The following is a 25,177-nucleotide window of genomic DNA, read 5'->3' as shown; positions in this document are numbered from 1 at the left end:
ACTAAATGTTCAACAGGAAAACTAATTAGTGCGTATCAAGTTCCTAGATTTAAACTCACTCACCACAAGTTATGGCGTTTAAAAAAATATTGCTTTCCCCCTTTCACATCACTTTCGATTGTACATTGATCAGTCAGTGAAGGTACAAACGTGTGGAATTTATGTCGTTAACATGAACTCATGCACTGTTTGAGAACAAGCATCGTTTTCAGAAACACTTGCTTTTTTAATTTATCTTTTTTTTTAATTTAGAGCTAGCCTTTATAAAAAATAGCGTCAGTCGAACACAATCCTTTCAGAGTAGGTAATTCTGGTCTTTTCGTTTTGCCATTTTGTCATTACGACTGTCTCAACAACTTTCTCAAGTGGCAACGTTTACAGTTTTCTCCATTCTCCACAAGCCCCATGGGACACCAGCGTAGATCTATACGTCGACGAAGAAGACATAATAAACAGTAGCTTTCTTTTGCATGAGACATCTACATACATTTGGGGAACAACACCACAAGGGTGGAAGTGTTATATGGCGCCTTGTACGGCAGTGATCAGTGTACTACTTGGAGAGGTGAACGAGGTATGATAAACATAGTAAATACTCTGACACCGTGCGTACATTCTGAGGTAGGAAACGACAGAAGAAGCGCAGGGGAACAACCTGTTAATGATCGGAGTCCTGTCCCCAATAATGAGGGGACTTCGCGAAGCACAAGAAGTAAAGACCATCAAAGACCATCACGAGTGGCGATCTGCCTCAGCTAGGCCTGGCATGTATACGAAAACGCAGGGAACATAAATGAGTAGATTATGCGCCCCAGTGCTGTGGAAAGACCTAATGGAGGACGTATATCCCGTTCAGAATGAACGCAAACAGAAACGCCAGTTTTTCACGTAAGCCCTTGCTGCTCCTTCAGGACGTCGGTAGACGGTACGGCCGAGCGAGCCGCAATGGCGGCGTGCTAGGCGACGGTGCAGTTGCTCCTGTAGTTGGCCACAAGTCTGATGGTCATCTCCTGCTGGTTCAGCGACTCCTTGTTGGCCAGGCCATCGTGGCACTCGGTGCTCATGGTCTCCCAGAAATGGGTCGGTGCGTCCCGCCGGAAGTCCGGCGAGGCGCAACCCACCGGAGACACGTCTCCCGCACTGGAAGCGCGTTCCATGTCATCGCACTCGACGGGGACGTCTTCCTGTACAGGAGATGGCACAATCAGAGGTCACCATTGCGAAGCGGCTTAGTTCGTGAACTGAAACATTTCCGCCCTATAGAAGTTTACTGATAAAAGAGAGGCCATCAGTTTCAATAAAAACTTACAGACAAATAAATGGCAACTGCTCGGTAATTAATGGTCATTTGTCGCTTTCTTTATTTTCTTTTTTGTCTGCCGGTGTGTGTATGCGCACTACGATTTATTATAACGCTGAACGAACAAGCCCCAAGCATCCATAATTCGGAGGCTTAGCGAAACGCGTACTTGTGAGTCTCAGTGATCAGACGTAGAACAACACAGTTAGTTTCCCAATATACAAAACCATTCGTTCCCCGCCTCGCATGCGAAGTCCCAGGTGAACAGCAGTGGGACGGGGACTCGACCATTGTTGTTGGGCGCTAATCAGTCATTTAAGGTCTGAATGTACGGCAGGAGACATTAGTTCCACAGGTGCTGTTATCCAAGACATTCCCATGATACCTGTTGTAATCAATTCTTTTATTCGGCTTTTTTTTCCCTATATATACTCCGCTCCTCTATAGAAGTCATCCAGTCAACCTTTCAAGAACAAAGATTTTGCCAATATCAAGACATGTCTTTATTCATTCACATCTTTAACTGGGATCTACGTCATCTTTGTGGTATACAACAAGCCCGTTCCCAACCACATTTACACGAATGCCGGAACTGCATTGCTTCGAACCTCTCTGGTGCACCCATTATTTTCTTTATATATATATATATATATATATATAGTCGTCCACGCAAATGTATATAAATAAACGAATGTACGATCCTTTCGTCACAATGAGCAACGATCGAGCCAATAAATGTGTTCGTACCTTTGTCCAAATTATTTCTGTGCAATGGCTCAAGATTTTTTGTTTGATCGCTCGGATCAGACTTCGGAGATGATTGGAGATTGCTCGGAGAGGCATTCGTACTGCTGTTGACATAAAAATAGAATTATGATGACGATGATAATAATGATGATGATGATAATGATGGCGATGGTGATTCTTTTTGGAGAATCGTTCGACCCGAGCACCTTTTGGTCGGTCTCGCCCTCGTCTTCGGCATGGAGCAGGCTTGCGTCTGGAGGCTCGGTCTCGGCGCTCATATCTCGGCAAAGATGGGTCACCGGGAACGACTGGTCGGGCTCCCGGTGATCGATGCAGTGTTCCACAAAATCCGCTCCCAGCAACTCATCACATGGCCGCATGCGTAACGGCGTCACTTTGTTAATGAACTGGGAAATGAAAACAGATCGTCTTGTAGTACGGCCTGCATTAGACGTTGAGAAATTCGTTATAAGCAAGTATATGACAGATCGGCCTCTGTCGCCATGTTCTGGCCAGCTATTCGGCACTGGGGGAGAAAAAGTACGCGCAGGGGTGAGTGACGATAACGGTGAGTGTGAAAGAGAATCAAGAGGAAAGGTAGGGCATGTGCGTTCTGAAGACGCCGACTTTATCACTTTTGTTCGTACCGATTTTTCATGCCAGACGTTACAGTAATTAGCCCAGACGTCAATTCTAGCGCCTACACCAGGACTAAACAATTGCTCTCATGCAAAAATTTAAAAAAATAGAAGAGAAATAATTTTTATTTAAAGCGAAAAACAGGAAGGCTAAAGACGTCAGGTATAAGACCTGACGTCGGTTAATAACGATGTACATTGTAACGAGATAACCGGCCAAGCAGGTATAGATATAGCTTGGACGTTAATAGACCAACAGGTGCATGTGCAAGCAAACTAGCAGACGACTATATTGACCCTTTTCTTCTTCGATATCCGCTGGACAGAACAATAATCGCTGCCAAATAACTGTTGCAAACTGCTCCGCGCATACTATCCTCGCCAGTGAGAAGATCCGCGCATTACAATTTGCCGGAACATTATTCTTGACCGTACGGTATGTGACACCAACGCCGCGTCTTCATGATGTCACGCTCTGCAGCTATTCTGTAGTTCATCAGAACAAAACCGCCTTTTACAGAAATAGCACTCTCGCTAAACAGGTTAGTGCTCACCTTAAGCACGAGGAAGGTGACGCTTGCGCTCCAGGCGATGATGGTGAGGCAGGCAGCCAACTGGATGCCCAGAAGACTCCCACCGCCGCCCTTGAAGAGACCGAGGCGGTGGTGACGCAGGCCCTGGTACCGGGTTGTGTCCAGAAACAGGCCGACGGCCAGCATGCCCCAGAGACCGCCCACGCCATGAATGGCCGCGGCATTTACAGGGTCGTCGATGCTCAGCCAGCGACGCATCAAGGACGGCACCGGAGTTGTGCACAGACCGCCCACGGCGCCGATCAGCAACGCTTCCCAGGAACGATAGAAGGCCGAACCGGCTGGAATCACGGGGCAAGAGAGTCACTCGCCTGTTTTGAAATGTTCTGTTTGCACATCTCGCCTTCACCAACGATTAGAGAGTGCTGCCCGCAAGGACCACTTTACCTGCTTTCAGTCAACATACGCTACCATAAACTGACAACTCTTAGACGGTAGATAAAAAAAAAAAACATTCCTGCCCTGTTTTTTGTTTGAGTCATTTGCAATATCTCAAGTATAGCATCGTGCCGGGATGATTTTTTTCTCTTCTTGGTAGAAATGAAGGCCGCCACTGGTCATTTGTTTTGTGCTGGTCGCATATTTTCATATCACGGGTTAATCAGCGAAAACGGCCTTTGACCGATGACTGCCCATACCATACCATAATGTATCGATTGCTTCTTGCCACACCTGCCGCGGTGGCTTAGCGGCTATGGTGTTGCGCTGCTAAGCACTAGGTCACGGGATCTAATCTAGGCCGCGGCGACCGCATTTCTATGAGGGCGTAATGAACGAAGCGTCCGGGCCCCGTGCACCAGGTTACAGACACCTTGGTGACAAAAATTAATAATCCGGAATCCTCTACTACGGCGTGCCTCATGATAAAATCGTGCTTTGTTTGGGGGTGTAAAACCCTACAATTCCTTTATTCTTGACACATCACCAAGAACACCTAATTAAATGCCACACTGCTGAATTATGACTAACCTGTTATATCTTTGAAATGTTTGCAGTGTCGAAGTTAAAGGTATAAAGGTCTGCACCTACGTACTTACGCGCATACGTAAGAAGGCAGAGATGGTGCCACCTGGTATACGTAGTGGCGGGTGGCAAGATAGTCCTATACGTATATTTCATAAATGCGGTCTGCGCCAGATGCAGTTTGGTATGCGTACACAAGCGGCTGAATTTTGACGGTGTTGATCGATATCACTATAATATTGATTGAAAAAAACGTACTCGGACGGATAATTACAGAAAAGTGTTGTATTCCAAAACATGGGCACATGTAGACTCGCTAAAGCTGTTTTTTAACAGCTATTTGCTCAATTGTGCAGATTGTTTGAAGAGACAGGCTCTTCTTGAATTTGGTATAGCACTTGGTACATATTCACTACTAACCTGTTATCGACACAAGTGAGCCAAGAATGGAAGTGATGATGTCTTCAATGTCAAAATTCTTGTGAACCAGATAGCTGCAACACAGAAGGAAGAGTATCAAGGTACAAGTATGGCTTGCTGGATGACTTCATCACTTATGCATAACATAGTCATAAAGAAACAAATTGAATAAGTCTTACGTTGCAATAGTGCCAACGAGGCCACCGCCGATAGAAGAATTGATCGTGGAGACCGCTGACCTGAGCAAGAATTAATCGGCATAAATATTCGATCAAACATGAACTCTGAGGGCAGAAATCGCATTAAGAAAAGAAAGCTGCTTACGTGCGCTTAATAGCAAATACATCCAAATAATCTATTCTGAAGCTGTACCAGGCAATTGTTGTTGGCTACCTCCGCTACAGTGCGCCTGTACTTTCTCAGGTTAGTACATCTGCCGTACGCACACATGAAAGTGCTCAGGCTCATGGAATTTGCCTAAGACTATCGCGATGTGCGTATACTTGGGGCACTAGTTAATGCAGAGGCATGCGCGTGCCTAGCTCGAGTTTATCTGCAACACGAACCATTGCGAGTGCATCTAAGGCCACTGACTAGACACAGGAATCATCCACTGACGAACGTCACAAGCACACGGCCTGTCGCCGCCTACTCAGAAGCGGTGTTGCCGCAGCAAGACTTATTGCATTCGGACTTCGAACCTCATGACATACCAGAAGTTCCACTCTGGACGATGGCAAAGCCAACGGTGAGACTCTCAATCCCCGGAATAACGAAAAAGTCGAAAATGCCGCCTGCTGGGCTCAAGCATTTCGCGTTATCCTACATTGCTTGCATGTATGGATATACCCAACACGTTTTTGCAGATGGTTCTGTGACACAGACCTCTTTCGCGGCAGCATACATGGTACGTGGAATGGAGATCGCGCAACAGCTCAAGATAGGACACAGAACGTCGTCTACAGCAGCTGAGTTGACCGGAGTTCGAGAAGCAGTCCGTTGCATACTGCAACAAAGCCTCGAGAAATGGACAGTGTTCTCTGTCTCAAATCTAGCACTGCAGCTCATCAGCATTTATATGAATCGCAGAACCACATATAGTACCCTCGTTTATGATACCATGCCTCTGCTTGCTGAGGCGTCTCAATCCGGGCATACCATTGTGCTGAAGTGGATTCCTAGCCATTGTGTAATAGCTGGAAATGAACAGGCTGACGCGAAATCAAAAGAAGGCGCGCTCTTACGGAAAGATTATAAAACCTAATTTTTCACAGTATGACATCAACGCCTTGCTCCATAACTGCATCAAAACCTCCATGGCGCAACAATGGGACGATCCCGATTCCCGAACATCAGCAAGAGCGCCTCCATAGACTGGACGCTGGTTTGCGACCCCGCCTTCCACTTCGGTTGTGGATAGGGCAGGAAACACTCACCCATCAATTATGGCTCGGTGCGGCGCACACTAACCGATACCTTCACAAGATTGGACAATCTCGGGACCCTGACTGTAGCGTCGGGACAATAGCTAATGTACTTTGCGTGTGCCCTCAATATGCGGCCGAACGAAGAACACTCAAATCTACTGTTGACTGCTTGGACTCCCGCCCCTATTCGGAAGAAAAGCTTTTGGGCGCGTGGAGGAGTGTTGACTGTGCCCAACGTGCCATAAAAGCACTTTTGAACTTTTTAAGTCAGACTGGTTTAGACGATTGCCTCTCGAACCTTTGAGACATGCAGTCAGTGCGAAATGTGTTTGTGCAATAACTTTTGCGTGGACCAGAATACTCTTGCGTGTATTGTGTCTACAACGCGAATCTGCGTATTGGGCAACGTGTATATAGTAGCTCATTGTACCATTACATAATCACCTGCCACTAACCTTTCCCTGTATTTCTCACATCCCCTTTCCCCAGTGAGGAGTAGCAGGCCAGAGACGCTGTCTCCGGGCCGACATCTCCTCCTTTCTCTTCATTAAAATTACACTCCTCCTTTATTTGGCAAAAGACGCGAACAACGACAGCAAATGGGTGCTTAAATGTTACAAGAATTGGTAGAGCATGCGTTTTGTTGACTGCAGCCCTCACAACCTGCGGCCTTGCTGAAAATATAGCATCTGCTTAATATGGTGTAGGTTATTATGGGCTAATAAAGGAGAAGAAAAATATTGCTGTGCCAATGTTTTACTTAAATATTGCTCCAAAACTGACAGCTGCTAGTATACGAGCATATCAGTTATCTCCGTTAACTGCGCGTGAAAACAACCATATTAAGCAACCTCGGTGCAGTCCTGATGACTGATAATCGCTTGCCTCAAAGCATGCGTGTAATCTGCAGTAACATTTAACACAAGAGAGAGAGAAAGAGAGGGAGAGGGAGAGAGGAACACAATGACATACCTGGCAGCAAAGTGCCATTTTTCGTCTGATATGCCGAACGTGCTGCCGCTGTTGAAGACAAGTGAGCCCCACCTTGAGGAAGAATATATATAAAGAAAGTCTTATTGAAGGAATACATAATAATGCTGCAAGCTGGGTGAGTTTGTATGGTTGTATGCTTTGAAAAACCATGCGCGTGCACGTGGAAGGACTTTGAAAGTCTTCTCTGCCTATCTTGTCTTTTATCACTGGTGTTTTAAATATTCCACGGTTTCTATATCTCGCCTGCAAGAAGCACTGGCTGCAGCTCAACCATTTTACGTCTTGGTATGTGAGTTTTATAAAATCACCAGCGTCCACCGAAGTGGCCGCGGCTATAGAGTTGCGCTGCTGAACACAAGGTGGAGGATTCGATTCCTGACGGTGGCATCGGCCACATTACAGTGGCGGAGAAATGCAAAGCCATTTATGTACCATGCTTTAACTCGAATCCTTCCACTACAACGTCCATCATAACCACTGTACAGCTCCTGGATGTTAAATCTCATAATGTACTTAGATTAAACGCAAGGCTAAAGTTAATGGGCTGGTGGTAGACAACCATTATTGGCTGTACATGTAATACAAGATATCTGAAATCTCCAGATATACAAGAGCAACTTGTCAGCGGTGTCATATCCTGCCTTCAAGTTCTACTAAGGTGTGTTGCAGCGAGCCACGCCAGGACGCGGGCGAGCAACGTTGAAAAATACGCTTATAGCGCTGTCAAGCGACCGTTTTGCGACTAAGTAAATACAATTTTCTAAAGCGGTGGAATGGCTATCACGCCCACTTTTTCATGAGGTCCATAACGTTTTCTGAAGAGTGACTCAGCGTCAACGCCAACCTCTTTCATCGATGTGAACTGTGTCCTTTGTATGTCACGTGGCTCTTGCAGAAGCAATTACGTGAGTGTTTATCGACTTCGTGCTGGAGGCGACGAAATGTAGGAAACTGATAAACATGATAAGTAGGTTTTGTGGAATGTATGCGAATGAGCTTACGTTCCAGCTGACTCGCCTTAATAGTTTTGCTTCTTTCGCATTGACCTCAGCCCCTTGTTTCAGTACTTTGCCTTGTGCCGCGGTGAGAACTCTTATCATGACGCACGGCCGACTCACTAGAAGTGTCCCAAACGAGCCGACGACATGTGTGACCCATTACATGTGTGGCAGCGACAAGCAGGTGATACGAGCCCCACAAACTGAGAGAGACGCACAATACTAACGACACAGAAGCTTTCAGGAAGTGTGAAATATACTGAGTCGACACTGTATACAGACATCCTGATGTATGTATGTAGAGATATACAGGGTAGGGTCAGCCTAGGAACACGGTTGATGTGTGCATTATAGGGTGCTAATCAGTGGGAAAGTTACTTTGAAAAAAAAATTATAAGATAACCAAAGTCCGATATCGTTCATGGGCTGCAAAGTGTGCTTACCACAGTGTGAATGCGCCGATCATGGCGTTCGTAGGGTTGCCCATGCGCTGCCTGCTGTGCCGGTCCCAACTGAGTCTAGGGCCGAGTACCAAGGCCGAGATCAGTCCTGACGTGCCTCCGAGCAAGTGTACGCAGGCCGAGCCGGCGAAATCAATGACGCCGATGCGGTTGAGGAACCCGTGCCTGCTCCACACCCAGCCGGCGGGTATGCAGTACATGAGCGTGCTGAGGGCCGAGAAAAGGCAGTACGCGTGGAAATTTGTGCGCTCGGCCATGGCGCCCGACACGATGGTGGTGGCCGTGGTGGCGAACGACAGCTGGAAGATGAACATGGCGAACTCCTCGCCCATCACCTCGGAGCCGGCGTCCAGGAAGAAGGAGCCAACGCCGCAGAACGGGTTGGTGCCGGGACCTCGGCCGTTCTGCAGACCATAGCCGACGCACCAGTAGGTCAAGCCGCCAAGGACCACGTCCACGGCGTTCTTCATCAGGATGTTCACCTCGTTTTTCTTGGACACGCAACCGGACTCGAGCAGACCAAAGCCTGTGAGCGACGGCGACGAGAGTTGTACACGGTGAAAGCACACGAGAAGAAAAAAAAAAGAGCCCACCAAGTGGTGCCACAGAGGTCACAGCTTGTAAGAGGACTTATGCTTCGCTGGTCATTATTTGCAGAAAATTGATATGTTACGCTGTGATCTTGTGTAGAACAGGAGGACTTCATTAGATGTCATTCAATCTTCTGGCTTCTCTACTATTGACAGACAGTATGGGTTCTCTGGCATAATTAATCAAGCTTGAGTCTCATGTGGCATTCTCCATATACATACAGAACGTGGACTGGGTGGTGTAGGTCCTCAAGCTTGAAGAGAATCCTGCAGCTCTGTACTCACACTGACCGATGTTTATATACCTCCTGCGTCACTAAGCTAATGAAGAAAATGGTGTCCCTACTTTTCCGTGCCTACTTTTGGTCAATTTTGTTTCCGCCACATCATCCCTGCGCGATTTACGCATCCCTTCTTCCTTCTTCATTATCATCTTTATTCCCTTTTTTCTTTTGTCCCTTTCCGTTTTCCTATGTGTAGGGTAGCAGGCCAGAGCATACTAGCTCAGGCCGACTTCTCTGCCTATCTTCTAATAAATCCCATCTAATGGTTTCGCAGATAGGAAGCCTCGCTTCTGCATCACGTAACGAGGTCTGCCTATTGACAGTGTGGCCATTCGTGACGGGAAATGCCCTTTCTCCTGTAGGTTTTTCACGCAACCAGACAGGGGGCATTGAGACTTTTCTCGTACCCATGATACTATGCTGCTGATACAGTTCTTAGGCGCCCAAGGAAGGAACATCTTCTGCATGCGGGTTTACAACTGCTGTATTCTGAGGGACTGGTTTCACGTCTCCTCTCTATTTTTCTGTGTTCTTTCCATGACTGGCACTGATTGTGCCTGCTTAAGTGCTTCAGTGACATTATGGACTTGTGTAATCGAGTTTTACCACAGGACATCTTTATTATGCGCGTATGTATAGGGACCCAGTCTTTCTATAATCATCGTATTTCCTATTTTCCCTTCCCTGTATAAGGTTATCAATTGGACGTTTTTTTTCTGGTTGACCACGCTACCCTTCCTCTCTCCATATATTGTCTCTCTTGCTTAGGCGGGTCAATTGCCGGTCTCTATCATCAAGCTAAAGCCACCTGTGACCGCCACCATTGCCGACACTTTGTCGAGCGGATTTATCAAGTTCAACTAGGAAAATAAACTATCGTGCAAATAATTCCTTCACAGTTAGGCTGGATTAGTAATTCAGTAAATACAGTGATTCAGTAATTCCTTCACAGAGGATACAGGAATTCCTTCACAGCTAGGCCTCCAGAAAAATGCACATGTATCCCCATTTTTCGGACACCTTTAACAAGTAGTGCTTCCTTGAAAGTTTTCAACAGATAACGGTATTATAGTATCAACTTGTACGAGCAACCCCTTTACAGCGAGGTGATATGTAACGCGCGATGATAATTTCATGGTCTTTAAGAAAAAATAGAAACTATACAAGAACATAAAGCATTGTAGTCACTCAATGCAAAAAGGGAAGCATCGCGTATATACGAACAGCGCTGCTGACAGTTATGCACCCACCTGTTTGCATGGTGAAGATAACGAAAGACGACGTGAGTACCCACGTCGCATCGTCGGGCTTCATGCTCTTGGGGTCCACAATCATGGCTGCTGCCGCTGCTTCCTTTTAAGCGGTTGACTGCGAAACGCGCCTGGATTGCGTCAGGCCCTGTGACTGAGTTCCTGGGCTAGCGTATACCACAACAGCTCATTAAAAAATTTCGCATAAGTGCTCACTCGCGCCCTTACTCTCGACGCACGCCTTCTCGCGAGAGAAGCCGTCCGGTTCTTCTGCGTGCGGGCCTAGCGACAGGCTTTTCTTTGTGATGTCCAGCTCCCGAGCCTTTACCACCACCGCAGTGTGGCCTCGCACTCGCTTACTCGAGGAGCGAGTGAGGCGCAACACTGCAGCTGGCGACGTGCGAGCCTCGTAATCCCGGCGGCTCCGCGTGGCGTGATGTTTGCTCGCCGGGCGGCAACCCGCGCCTGTGCGCCGCGGATCGGCGGATCTGAAGCCTCTGGGGAGTTTGCCGGCGGCCGCGGGGGCCGACGAGTGCGGCGAAGCAGGAAGTAGAACGGGATATTAGGAGGCTGAGCGGCCGGGCGACGGCACGCGTCGGACGCCGGGGGAAAGGGAAGGGCGTAGCGAGTGAGAAGAAGGGTAGAAAAAGGGAGAAAGAGGAAGGCGGCAGAGAGAAAGGTTGTCTGCGAGCTCGGGCGCTGTCAGAAGAAGGGGGAGAGAGAGAGAGAGAAACTGGAGGTGAAAGACAGAAAGGTTAACCGGACCAACTGTCTGCTTGGCTACTCCCCATTGGGGATGGGAAAGGGTATAAAATATGAGGAGAGAAGAACAGACGATACGAAGAGAATCTGTCCGCACAAACACAAAAAAGGCGACTAATGAAGACTACATTTTTTTTTTCATTAAGTTTCGATACTTAAAAGAGAAAGAGAAACAATACAGCTTTTAGAGCAACTCGGGCAGACGTCGGCTGCAACTAGGGTCTAAGAATTCTCTTTGCTGTAACTGGACGATTGTCAAGCTTGTTGAGCGTGGTGCGGAGGATGTTTCTTTTTCCACTGAAACGAGGACAAGGAGATGCAAGGTGCGCAGAAAAAGAATCTTCGCCATAATAACTGTCCGGTTGGCTACCTTGCCCAGGAGGAAGGGGTAAAAAGAGCTGAGGAAAAAGAGCCCGGACACATGAAAAAGGGCTGCCCGCACGAAAGGTATCAAGAAGGCGCATTATATACAGCTAGCGAGCCATCTCTAGCGATACAAAAGATACTGTTGGTGTGGGTAGCGGGCCTTCGAAACGAATATTTTGTCAGCAATTACGTTCAGCACGACGAAGATATTACTGCAGAGGGGAAGACATGCACACGTGTTATCCTGCAACTCCCACAAAAGAAAAAAAGAAACAAAACGCAAACAAACTGGGCCCCGATCGCACCTTGGCCCTGATTCGCACAAAGCATTTACATTATAATTATTCATCAGAGTTGATTCTAGCCGATCGTGTTGATGGATATGCCGCTGTAGCAAAGCCTGCTAACCAGTGGGAACCAGCCCTTACGAAAAAAAAAAGATTTGTGAATAAGACCCCTGATTTGTATATTTCAGGGATGATTGGTCCTAATTTACCATTACACCTTTGCAAATATAATGGTGTAAACGTCACCCTCTCCGAAGAAGACAAAGTGCAAACTGTGCGTTCCTGCACTTGGCAAGAACTTTGGCACTAGTTTTCAGTTTTCTTTAATTTCTTGCTATGTGGCCAATCCTGTAACTGCATACGTGCCAGTATTTGAAGGTTCATCGTTAACGTCAATGTGGCTGTAAAACTTGGTTTCATCACGGGAGCCCACCCCCACATTTCCCGTCTCATAAAACGCATGAACTGTAGACAAGCACTATAGCACTACACTACGAAATTGACTACACCGACATTGGCTTGGCAAATTTCTTTTAACCTATCTTTTTTCTTCTCTTCCCTTCCATGTACCTTATCCAGCTTCTTCAATAACTGCTCACTTCTTCTTTTCTGCTTTCTAATGCCTTAGTATCTTTGTCCATCTTGCGCCATTTGTTTTCCGTGTATAGGGTATAAAAACGGATGAATTCTCGTAACATAATAAACAGCATTGGAGAAGCCAGCAACTATCGGTGACCCCCGGTGACTTCACTCTCAAGTATTACACAAATAAAACGCTGCTTATAGTTTGGTGTCCTGCGCATTCAATAACTTCCAAGGATAAAAAATGTAACTTTCTTGGTGATCTTCACACTTCCGGCTTTCAAATCGCCTGCGGACAGACCATGAAACACTACTCCATCGATAACGGCTCGGTGTTGCTTACAGTCGCCGATACCTTCACAAGACCATGTCACTATGTTCAGCCATTTATGTACTTCTTTGTATATTTGTTTAGTTATTTTCAATTGCACTGCGCTATCTTGTTTTTGCATTTTACCCGTGCCTGCTTACCTCTGTAATGCTGTTCGGTCATTAGGGTAATAATAAATGAAATGAAAGAAATATAATAAAAAAAAGATCGGACGGGGACGTAATCCTAATTGCGGCGTCCACCACACTCCAGAAATAAAATACCACGTACTGCTTGCATGTGTAGTGCTGTTCGGCCATTAGGGTAATAATCAATGAAATGAAAAAAATAATAAAAGAAAAGATCGGACGGGAACGTAGTCCTAATTGCGGCGTCCACCACACTTCGGAAATAAAATACCACGTACTGCTTAGCTGTGTAGTGCTGTTCGGCCATTAGGGTAATAATTAATGAAATGAAAAATATAATAAAAGAAAATATCGGACGGGAACGTAATCCTGATTGCGGCGTCTACCACACTCCAGAAATAAAATACCACGTACTTTGCATATGGCCTCAATATGAGGGTGAGAAAAGGACGCTCAAGTTTATTGTGGACTCTCCACCGCTTTTCGGAGATTTTGGGCACGTGGAGACCATGCCCAATCCATACCCAACTTATGGTGCATAAGTTCGTTGCCGGACTTTGTATGCGAGACGGGCTCATGTACGCTCATCTCTAGAGTCTGTGTGATGTGAATACTGCGCGAGATGTGTTTGCACGAGAACGTTTTGTGTGGACGTCTTATATACCTGCGCGTGGTACGTCTACAGTGTACATCCGAGTATTAGACAACGTGTATATAGCATAGTCACCTGCCCATCTACCTCTCTCTTTCCCTGCCACGTCAATTTTTCCTTCATCCCGTTCAAGAATAGTAGGCTAGAGACACGCTCTCCGCGTCCACCTCCCCACCCTCTTTTTTTCATTAAAATCTCCCCCTCCTCCTTTCGTCATTCACCACTTTACCTTAACGTGATAACGTTGCCTCCTGACTGTGCACGTATCTCTCTACTGGACATTGAACAGCTGATGGGTGAGCACAATCCTCAGCGCTGTCATTCTCAAGTAGTAAGCGAGAGCACCAGTGAAAGAGGGTGAGCTTGAGAAAGAGAGAGCGGGAACAGGAATTAATGCTCGCGCGAGAGAGAAATTTAGCGCCATCGTGAAGCTTTTCGTCCACAGGAAGTCAGGAAGCGCCCGTCAAGGTCACCGGCCTCTGCAACGGTTTTAATAACGTGGCTCGATCGTTGTTGACGTTTCTGGTTGCTCCACGTTCCGGCAGGTCGATGTGGCCGTATGTCTATAAAGACATCGAGAGATAAACAACGCCTCGGCGCCAAGATTGTCATAAGACAAGGGCATGGGAGAGATGACAGAAACGATGACAAAATAACGTCAATATTTAGGAGTTCGCTCTACGTACGGTACTGTAGTTCAAGTGCACTTTGCAGAGGACAAGCGCCATAAGTTATTATAGAACAAGGATATTCCATTTGCACAACACTGCTATACTTGGGTACGTGCCGTAGTCATGCAAGCAATACCTACTGGAACTTTCTAAGAACAAGATGCAGTGCTCTACAAGTAAACAGTGTGGAGTGCCTAATAGAGAAAGAAAATGGAAGAAAAAAAGAAAGAAAAATAAGCGGCGTATAGCGTGGTCCGGTCTTCGTTTTTGTTGTTGTTTATTTGTAATATCGCGTCATATCTAGTAGTCATTTGCATATCTGCTAGTAACATTGCCACAACGGCTGACAGATATTTTGATAACAGAGAAACGCAAGGTCACGATGGGCCGTCACGATGGGCCAAACGCTGGGCCGTTTCGGCGATGTTTTTCAACTCAAACGCTCTTCACGTCGCAGTCAGGGCAGTGTGACAGACGTATGAGCATACCGCTGCAAATTTCTTACGCACATGTCACAACACAGCGCCATAGTTTCCGGGTAGTGAGGCTGTAACACCACACCGAGATGCCGTGTCTATAGCGCGCGTCCATTATTTTTACATTCGGCAACCCGACGACTGTGCTGCATGGAAAAGTTAAATTCCTTGGCTCCTGAAAATCTTTGGAGGAGAATTTGGCGTATGAAATCATCCCGGTGGCGTCATTGGTCATCAAAAGAAAAACTTGAAGGACGCTTAAGCTTCGCCTGTAAAGCGAGAGCATTCAAAGATCCCTGACTGCTTCTCAGGCTTCCTGGAAGCTACAGCGTATGTAATCATAATGTGTACCGCGAAACGCTGGCGGCAAACGCTATGTTTTAAGGCTTTAAAGCTTTAAGGCTGTTTCACTTGCTGCGACTGGAACAACGAAAATCAGTGCAGTCACGCGTCGCAATGCGATTTTTCGCGGCCTCTTGCGTAGGCTGATCGCGAAGGTAGTGCCACAGCCGCGCCCCAAAACATTATATCATTTTTAGGTTTCTGTTGTTGTTCCACACTTTTCATATTTAAGTCTGAGAAAATTTAGCATAATAGGAATGCGCAGTTGGTGCTCTGTTTCATGATATTTGTTTGTGGGCTGTCGTTCTCAATATTCCGAGGAATGACTTTGTAGGAATGTAAGGCAAGGTATGAGTAACTTTAGTGATAGAATGGTGTGGCAGTATAACCCGCATATACCGCATGTCATATAGCAAGGCGTGGCATATACATATACTTAAATATATACGAAAATTGCCGTTCACAGACAGCTTCACCGATGACAACGCCAACACCGAATTTTCTTCGACACGCGGTCTTTGACGCTGTCGCGTTGAAGCCTTCCCGTTGGCGTGAGTGTGGCGAACAGACACCAATGCACAGAACAAAGAGGTTGTCACAATTGACGGCCATTTTAACAGGGTCAGTTGTTGCCCAGCATCTCCAGCCTCGGCAATAACCGTGCTGTTTGTCAAGTCGAAAAATGTCGTACAGACTAACATCGTAATTTGTATCGTATGTATGTATGTATGTATGTATGTATGTATGTATGTATGTATGTATGTATGTATGTATGTATGTATGTATGTATGTATGTATGTATGTATGTATGTATGTATGTATGTATGTATGTATGTATGTATGTATGTATGTATGTATGTATGTATGTATGTATGTATGTATGTATGTATGTATGTATGTATGTATGTATGTATGTATGTATGTATGTATGTATGTATGTCACATCGTATGTGTCACGACTCCTTTTGCTAAAAAGGAGTTGGCAACCAATATTTTGACATCTTCGGACCAAGCATACTGCTCCCTTAAGGAGTCAATGGTCTGTATCCACAGCGCAAGATTGTCCTGGAATCCGTGGAATTCGGGAACTGCTGTCTTTGCAGGGTTTGTGATAGTTGGGTGACTGACGGCTGAAGTAAAGCAGCTGGCCATTGTTGTGCCATTACCACAAGCCCGGATCCCGAATCTGCAAGATGCAGAATCTATCCTGCGAGCGCCATAATTCTCCCTTCACAAGTCAAGATGCTGCGCCTTCGTGCGGGAGAAGCCTCGGCGGAGCAGCGTGTTTTGACGTGCCCGCGTGTGCCCGACGGCCCGGCGCCGCACCTCCCTTGCCTGGAGGTCACCGCGCGCGCGAACTTTGAACCGAGTGGCCAGCGCGGTCGCTGGTTGGACCCCTCGGACGACCGTCGTGTGCTGACTTTGTATTGGGCCGGTTGAGTGACAATGGGCCTCGGGGATTATAAAAGCAGTGACAAGCCGCCTGAAAAACAGGATCCGCTGACCCCACCTGGAGAGAGGGTCGCTCCCGACTGGGGTGAGATGTGTCACGCGTTTTCGCCGGACGCCGTCGTGCGAGAACAGTCGCGTTTGTGTGAGCTCTCGGCCCCAGTGCCGATCCGTTCATGTCCTGTATGATAACCTGTATATAATGTATAAAGTCCCTTTTGTTATTCTCATCGACGCCAGGCTCGGAGTCTTCGCTACCAACGCTCTGTCACGAAACGGGTGACGAGCGCTACGGGACCACAAAGCCGTTATCGTGGTGCAGCGGTGCAAGTTCGTAACACTGGTGGCACCGGTTGGGTGTCATAACACTGGATGGCAGCTACGGGATTGACCGGCATCAGCTACCTCGGCGCGGTGAGTGCCTGAAGTTTACCTCAAACACCAGACTTTCTCTGACACAGGTTATAGTAGCTCAGGGATTGACTTGGTGTTGCATTGTGTTTAACCTTGTGTGTTTCAAGCCTAGTAAGAGTGTTTTGAAAACCAGGGGATGCTGAGAGGGTAAACAGGGCAGTGTGTGAAATACTTGCATATGTCTTACTAGTAGTGTTATAGTAGCGTACGGCAGGTATTTTCAAAAAGGGTAAACAGCAGGAGGACAGTGTGAACGATGGAGAAGTACAAGGTGAAGGAACTTCTCGAAATTTGTGAGGAGTTGGGCATTGAGTTGGGCTCAACCAAAAGAAAGAATGCGATCCTTGAGGTCATGAGGACCGGGGACGTAACGGCTGAGGAAGCCGCTGAGGCCTGGGCGGGTATCAATGAACGTCGGGAAAGGGAGGAACGTTGCGAGCAGGAAAGGAAGGAAAATGAACGACGGGAAAAGGAGGAAAGGAGAGAAAAGGAACATCGGGAGTTGCAGGCAGAGAGGGAGCGACGTGAGCACGAGCTTAAAATGAAAGAGTTGGAGACCCGAAATAGCTCGCCAGCGCCTAGTCTCACTTCTAACGTTCCAAGAATACGCGATCAACTTCCACCCTTTGTCGTCGGAGAGGATATGGCCAAATACCTCGTGAAATTTGAGCACGTGTGCGAACGGAATAGCATTGAGCGATCCCTCTGGGCACAGAATCTGTTAGCGTTGCTTCCTGGGGAGGCATCAGACGTAATAACTTGCTTATCGAAAGAGGCGTTTGAGAGCTACAGTGATGTGAAGGAAGCGCTACTGCGGAAGTACAAATTGTCGCCCGAAGCTTTCCGGCAGAGGTTCCGGTACGCAAAAAAGGGTAAGGAGTCGAATGTTGACTTCGCGTTTCGTCTAAAAGCCGACTTGGTGGAATGGCTGAAGGGCGAAGAGGTTTACGACGACCGCGACAAAATTGTCGAATGCATCGCGTTGGAGCAGTTCTACCGTTGCATTGATGAGGATGTCCGGCTCTGGCTGCAAGATAGGCTAAAGGAGGTTAAGCTAAACAAGGCAGCAGAGTTAGCGGAAGAGTATTACACCCGCCGCAGCTTGCACAGCAAGGCGGTGCGCGTAGAAAAAGCTGATAGAAGAGATGTGTTTTCCGGGAAGTCCGACGAACGGAAGCAAATCACGCGTCGCGAGTTTCGGAAAGATGAGTCTCTTACCAAAGAAACTGTAAGGGAAGGACAGAATGCATCTCAGAATGCTAACGATGGTCCCAAGCAGCGAAACGATACGACGCGTTCTTTTGAAAAACGGAAGCCGTTAACTTGCTACAATTGCAAAAAGCAAGGGCACATCGCAGTGAGCTGCCCGGAGAAAATTGCTTTTGCGACAATACGGGAAACTAACAAAAACATACGACTATTGGAGCCATATATGCGGGAAATTAAGGTAAACGGCAAGAAGTGCCGAGCACTTCGAGACTCTGCAGCAACTATGGACGTTGTTCACCCGTCTTTCGTCTCCTCTAGTGATTTTACGGGAGAGTGCGCTTGGATACGGCAAGTGGCCGAGGAGGAGAGTGTCTGTTTACCGATCGCAACGGTTACCATTGAAGGAGAGTTTGGGAAACTTAACACAGAAGCCGCTGTGTCTGCCGCCCTCCCGGAGCATTTTCCCTACCTCTTCTCAAATAGCTCGGAGCAGCTGCTGAAGGATCAGGGCAAATCATTCTTTGCCGACGTGGCGTACATGGCCCTCACGCGATCCAAAGCGCGCCAGCTGTCGAGGGAACTTGACTTTGAGTCGGTGAGCGAACAGCGGTGCGGCACACGGACTGATCAGGGTAACTTGAGTGGCGAGCAGGCACAGGAGAGGCAGAGCTCGGAGGCTGGCCTGGTCGAGCGTGTCCTGGAAGTGACTGGGAGTGACGCGTACCGTGCTAGCCGCGATAAGGACACGACGCCGCAGTTAGGCGACGCAGGCTTCCTACTCGCTCCGGTTTCCGCCAGCTGGCAGGAGCTGGCTGCAGTTGAAAGAGAAACTCTGATTCGCGAGCAAAAGGAAGATTGTTCAATAGCCGATCTGATGAAGAGCGTGAAACTGGGAGTGAAAAAAAAGAGGGTTTCATTTTACGAGGAATCTGGCTTATTGTACCGCCGCTACACAGATAAGCAGGGTCGCAAATATGAACAGCTTCTGATTCCTCGGAAATATCGCCGACAGTTACTGGAACTCGCGCACGAAAATGCGTGGGCAGGGCATCTTGGCTTGAAAAAGACCAAGGCTAGAATGGCTCAGGAGTTTTATTGGCCGTATTGTTGGAAGGATGTCGAACAATTCGTGCGCTCTTGCGACACCTGCCAGAGAATCGGCAAATCCACTGACAAGTGGAAGGCACCGATGAAGTTGGTGCCAGTCATATCCGAACCTTTTCGGCGACTAGTAATCGATATTGTAGGCCCTCTGCCAGAATCAACGAACGGTTGTAGGTATGTTCTGACCGCCCTGTGTGTCGCGACCAAGTTCCCCGAGGCAGTACCTCTTAAGGAGCTAAATTCCTCCCAGGTCGTGGACGCTCTGCTCTCAATGTTCGCACGCGTCGGGTTCCCTTCCGAGATTCAGTGCGACAATGGCAGCGTTTTTACCAGCTGCCTAACTTCTACTTTTTTGGAAAGATGCGGCATTAAAGTAGTGCACAGTTCCATCTATCACCCGCAATCTAACCCAGTAGAGCGGATGCACTCGGTGCTGAAGCGAATATTGAGAGCCCTGTGCTTTGAGCGTCACTGTGACTGGGAGGCCTGCATTCCCGCCGCTATGTTCGCCTTGAGATCGGCTCCCCATGAGAGCACCGGCTTTAGCCCCGCGGAGCTTGTATATGGCCGGAGCCTAAGAACTCCGTTGCGCATGCTGCGAGAGTCTTGGGAAGGCAGTGACGACGACCCAAATGTAGTCTCGTACGTCCTCGACCTCCTCCAGAGGCTCGGGAAAACCAAAGATCTTGTAGAGAGCCACATGAAGGCGGCGAAAACCTTGTCAAAGGAATACTACGACAAGTCAGCAAAAAAACGCACCTTCGAAGAAGGTAGCCAAGTGATGTTGCTGCGACCGTCGAAAAAAAACAAGCTCGAGGTTCATTGGGAGGGGCCCGCAAAGGTTGTAACTAAGCTTTCCGATACCAACTACGAAGTTAAATTAGGGAAACGGCCCAACAAAATTTACCACAGTAACTTGATGAAACCCTACATTCAGCGTCGCGCGATTATAAGCATGACGATAAATGCTGACGATGAGGAAGGGGCCGAAATCCTGACGACGGCTGATATGAAGGGATGTGGTATAGAGCTAATGGTGGAACAGCTGACGTTGGAAGCGCGTCTAAGTGCCGCCCAAAAGGAGGATTTAAAGGGAATCGTTTCAGAGTTTAGGGAGGTTTTTTCGAGCCGTCCCGGAAGAACGACGGTCCTAGAGCATGACATCGAGTTAACCTCTGATCAACCGATCCGCAGTAAACCGTACCGGTGTTCGCCCGTGCAGAAAAAAATCATGGCTGAGGAGATTCAGCGCATGCGTGACTTGGGGGTTATAGTACCAAGTGAGAGCGACTACACGTCGCCCTTGATACTAGTCCAGGCTCCAGGAAAAGATCCGAGGCCATGTGTCGATTATCGGCGTCTGAACGCGATAACCCGAGATCAGACATATCCTATACCGAACCTGGAAGAAAGGGTAGAGACAGTGTCGAAGGCAAATTATATCTCTACCCTGGATCTCGTGAGAGGCTATTGGCAAGTACCCCTTACGGAACGGGCTAGCCGCTATGCCGCCTTCGTTTCCCCGCTTGGAACATTCCGGCCACTCATGTTGAGCTTCGGCCTCAAAAACGCGCCGTATTGTTTCTCTAGCCTGATGGACAGAGTGCTGCATGGTTTAGGCGAGTTCGCATTGCCGTACCTCGATGATGTTGCCATATTTTCGGACACTTGGGAATCACATCTGGAGCACTTGCGAGTCGTGTTGAGCCGGTTGAAAGAGACAGGTCTTACTGTGAAACCAGCTAAATGTCACCTAGGTTGCGGTGAAGTGACTTATTTGGGCCATGTGGTGGGGCGCGGCCGGCGTAGACCGTCCGACATCAAAGTAGCTGCTATTTTGAACTATCCCCGGCCAACCACGAAGACGGATATACGGGCCTTTTTAGGTTTAGCGGGATATTACCAACACTATGTGAGAGACTACTCTGACCTTGCCAGCCCGCTAACCGACGCACTTCGGAAGTCGGAGCCCGTCAAGGTGACGTGGGACTCAAAGAAAGAAAATGCGTTCCAAATGCTGAAGCGAGCATTAAGCCATAAGCCCGTTCTGACGGCACCAGACTTTTCGAAAGGTTTCGTCATTCAATGCGACGCGAGTGATCGCGGCATGGGAGCGGTACTATGCCAGGAAGATGCTAGTGGTCATGAACGACCAATTTTGTATTTAAGTCGCAAACTAAGTTGTAGAGAAGAGGCATACAGCACCTCTGAGAAAGAATGCGCCTGCGTTGTGTGGGCCGTTCAGAAGCTGGCTTGTTATGTCTCCGGTTCTAAGTTTGTTGTGGAAACAGACCATTGCCCTCTAACTTGGTTAAGTAGCATGTCCTCTAAAAGCGGCCGTTTGCTGAGATGGAGCATGACCCTACAGCAGCACAGCCTCGTTGTCCGTTATAAGAAGGGAAGGTTGAACGCGAACGCTGATGCTCTAAGTCGTGCATTCTAGGCCTCGCTTCTTTCAGTGGCCTACTCGTTCCTGCTCGTTGCTTACCTTCTCTTACTTCGCGACGACCTGTCCTGTTCACAGGGAGATCGGGGCAAAAATGAATGACCTCATTTGCTTCCTCAGTAGTATGTTTTCGGTCCAAAGCGATTTCAAGGGGACCATTCTATTTGTCATTATTATTGCTGATTATTAATTGTTTCTATTTTGTTATGTTGATGATTTGAAAACTGATTGTTTAAGCCTTGTGTGCTAGATCGTACACCTGCCTCTTGTTGCAGCGGGAGAAAAAAAGGGGAAAACAATTTAGTTAGGTTGATTTGAATTATGGCCTTGTCTGGTGTTTGACGGGAGACAGAGGGCACTTGTTCGTGTTGGGTGTTGCCTTTTGCCGGTCGGTTTTGCAAGCTGCAGAACGACCAAGCGGGACCAGTGGCGAGAAGCAAGGTCTTAGGAACGACCCGAGCGGAGCGGGTCAAGGTGCCTTGGCGACGACGTGGTGAGCAGAGCTCCTGTCCTGTCGAGTCGGACCTGGGCACGTGAGGTTACCTGGCGTCCCGACACTGGACGTGAACTTGGACGAGCCTGACGAACGTGCGCGCCTGGCATCCGAGCCACGTGGAGGCAGCTCGTCTTCCCGGCGCCTTATCTGAGGGCGGGGATGCTGTTGTGCCATTACCACAAGCCCGGATCCCGAATCTGCAAGATGCAGAATCTATCCTGCGAGCGCCATAATTCTCCCTTCACAAGTCAAGATGCTGCGCCTTCATGCGGGAGAAGCCTCGGCGGAGCAGCGTGTTTTGACGTGCCCGCGTGTGCCCGACGGCCCGGCGCCGCACCTCCCTTGCCTGGAGGTCACCGCGCGCGCGAACTTTGAACCGAGTGGCCAGCGCGGTCGCTGGTTGGACCCCTCGGACGACCGTCGTGTGCTGACTTTGTATTGGGCCGGTTGAGTGACAATGGGCCTCGGGGATTATAAAAGCAGTGACAAGCCGCCTGAAAAACAGGATCCGCTGACCCCACCTGGAGAGAGGGTCGCTCCCGACTGGGGTGAGATGTGTCACGCGTTTTCGCCGGACGCCGTCGTGCGAGAACAGTCGCGTTTGTGTGAGCTCTCGGCCCCAGTGCCGATCCGTTCATGTCCTGTATGATAACCTGTATATAATGTATAAAGTCCCTTTTGTTATTCTCATCGACGCCAGGCTCGGAGTCTTCGCTACCAACGCTCTGTCACGAAACGGGTGACGAGCGCTACGGGACCACAAAGCCGTTATCGTGGTGCAGCGGTGCAAGTTCGTAACACTGGTGGCACCGGTTGGGTGTCATAACACCATATGTTGCAGCTGTTGTGACAGCTTTCCCCCGCGTTGCCTAAACCGAAAGCCGCCGTGGAGGCTTGTATGCCACTCCCGGGTGCTACGGCGGGTTCCTGCGATGGTGGCTGCTGGTTGTCATCCCCTTGCGAATTCGGCCGAGAAGCCATGAACAATGTCTGCGACCCGGGCAGTAGCGTCCGTTTGGGAATCCAAGGTCAGGGCAGTGGGCACTACTTGCACACAAGGAATCACGGTGTCCTGCTTAAGGCCGGGTCGCCTTAAACTTGCCTGTTCACCGACTACGCCTTTGTAATGAAGAAACGAGACTGCGCACCGTTCATTGTTCTTGTTCCTCGGTGAAATGGCGCAACCCCCTCTGGGGGATCGGCCATGAATCGGGCGATGAAAAAGCTGTTATCCATTTTTTTAGGAAAATAAGGTGAAATGAAATAAATATACTGTAAATATTAATTAAAATGTCTTCGGTTGCTGATATGAATGATCAAATATCTAAATATTACTGTAAATATTATGTGAACTTAAGAAGTAAAAAGAATAATTTTAGCATACAGTTCCTTTTGTCTCGCGCAGAAAGTTGAAGAGGGCTTTACAAATGTTCCTGTGACTGTAACCTATAGTACGGTAGCACCAAAGGAAAGAATTACCGGAAGAGCAAAATTCGAGTGAAGGTTTTGGAAGGATTACTCTAAAACTATTTTCCTTTGAATAATGAACCAGCTACATATCGAAAAGAAATCTTGCAGAGATTTACTCTCATTGCATAAAGGGCACAGGGTTGATATAGCCAGTCCAGAAGTTCAGCGGGAGGACTCAGCACTCCGGCCTCGTGGTCGTTTCTTCAATCTTTCTTGTGGGGTGCCATTTGTTGTTCCAAGAAAAATTGAGATGCATTGACGTCAGATGTTGACGGCGATGATTTGACGAAGTTATTCGTAGTAGTATATTTTCTTAATCGCGCCGTAGTGATGAAAGCAGATGTTGGTAAAATATGGATTACGAGACCATCGTGGAATGCTACTGCGAGTGCATCAGCATATTCATTTAAGGCTAGACCTTCTTGGCCTGGCTTCTAATGAATTCGACAATTTGGTCGTGGTTAGTGAAGAACAGACAGACAATCGGTTAAAAATGCGACTGATGACAGATGATGGTAACCTGCGTAAAGATAAAACAATTGTTAGTAATTTCACCTGAAAGATAGGCTTGAAGTCAAGTAGTCGAATGGAAAAGACCGATTTAGATATGATGATAAAATGCCCACACTGGCCTTCTCTTCGCAGACTGAAGTATGAGTCACTGCCACGGTATTTGTATCTAGGTGTGTAAGGTGATCTTTCAAAATGTCATTCAGATAGTGATAGGGCAAATAAATGTTTAACATTGTTCGGAAAAATATCATCAAATTCAATTTTAGCCACTGAAACAGAGTAATTTAGTAAGGCTACCTCACAGGAGTGAACATTTATTGGGTCCAATAGTTTTTTTTACGAAAACAATTTGAGGGCAACGTGAGCGATATCACTGATCGTTAAAAATGAGGCCGATTCAATAATAAAAACATATTCTGACGTCTTCTGTGGAGATTGTTGTATCCCTTTTGGAGTTGTGTTTACTATTCGTCCTCGTCGACCCCCCTTCCCTGTTCCTTCAGGCGTAAGCGCGCTTCCTCTTCGTCATAGTATATATATCCGCGAAGAGGCTTGAGTTGCCGCTACACCCCTTTATTCTAAAATACTTCGACTGTGTTTAGTTTGTAAAGGTAGAATTTACGACGTGGTAATCTATTACACTCAACTTCTTAGAAACCTACTTCTTAGAAGTCCATTCCACAGGCAGCTTACAATGTAATTTCGAGTGAACGAAATCATAACTCCTGGAAGCGTTCTGGCAAGTAACAGTCATATATACAGTGAACGCATTCAAGTCTATCGCATTTGAATAATTCACTGCTCCGAGTCCCGCA

General features: G+C 47.7%; 1 protein-coding gene across 1 annotated transcript; it reads right to left on the bottom strand.

The window, feature by feature from the left end:
• Positions 1 to 572: 572 nt before the first annotated feature.
• LOC135917756 (putative ammonium transporter 3) lies at positions 573 to 10,749 on the bottom strand. The gene is made up of 8 exons (XM_065451350.2): positions 10,665 to 10,749; positions 8,523 to 9,066; positions 7,061 to 7,132; positions 4,841 to 4,900; positions 4,662 to 4,735; positions 3,240 to 3,559; positions 2,254 to 2,454; positions 573 to 1,184 (listed from the first exon to the last, which is right to left on the bottom strand). Exons 1-8 carry the CDS (start codon positions 10,747 to 10,749, stop codon positions 957 to 959), a joined length of 1,584 nt encoding a protein of 527 aa, XP_065307422.1. The 3' UTR covers positions 573 to 956.
• Between the last annotated feature and the right edge of the window lie 14,428 nt (positions 10,750 to 25,177).

The sequence above is a fragment of the Dermacentor albipictus genome, chromosome 4 (genome assembly GCF_038994185.2).
Source record: "Dermacentor albipictus isolate Rhodes 1998 colony chromosome 4, USDA_Dalb.pri_finalv2, whole genome shotgun sequence".
Classification (NCBI taxonomy): domain Eukaryota; kingdom Metazoa; phylum Arthropoda; class Arachnida; order Ixodida; family Ixodidae; genus Dermacentor; species Dermacentor albipictus.
This window is presented reverse-complemented; position numbering and strand designations above follow the sequence as displayed.

Coding starts and splice junctions, on each gene's coding strand:
- LOC135917756 (XM_065451350.2), bottom strand. CDS start 10,749: ATGATTGTGGACCCCAAGAGCATGAAGCCCGACGATGCGACGTGGGTA. Junction 7,133..8,522: donor ATCGGCGCATTCACACTGTG/GTAAGCACACTT, acceptor TTCTTCCTCAAG/GTGGGGCTCACTTGTCTTCA. Junction 3,560..4,661: donor CTCACTTGTGTCGATAACAG/GTTAGTAGTGAA, acceptor CCGTGATTCCAG/CCGGTTCGGCCTTCTATCGT.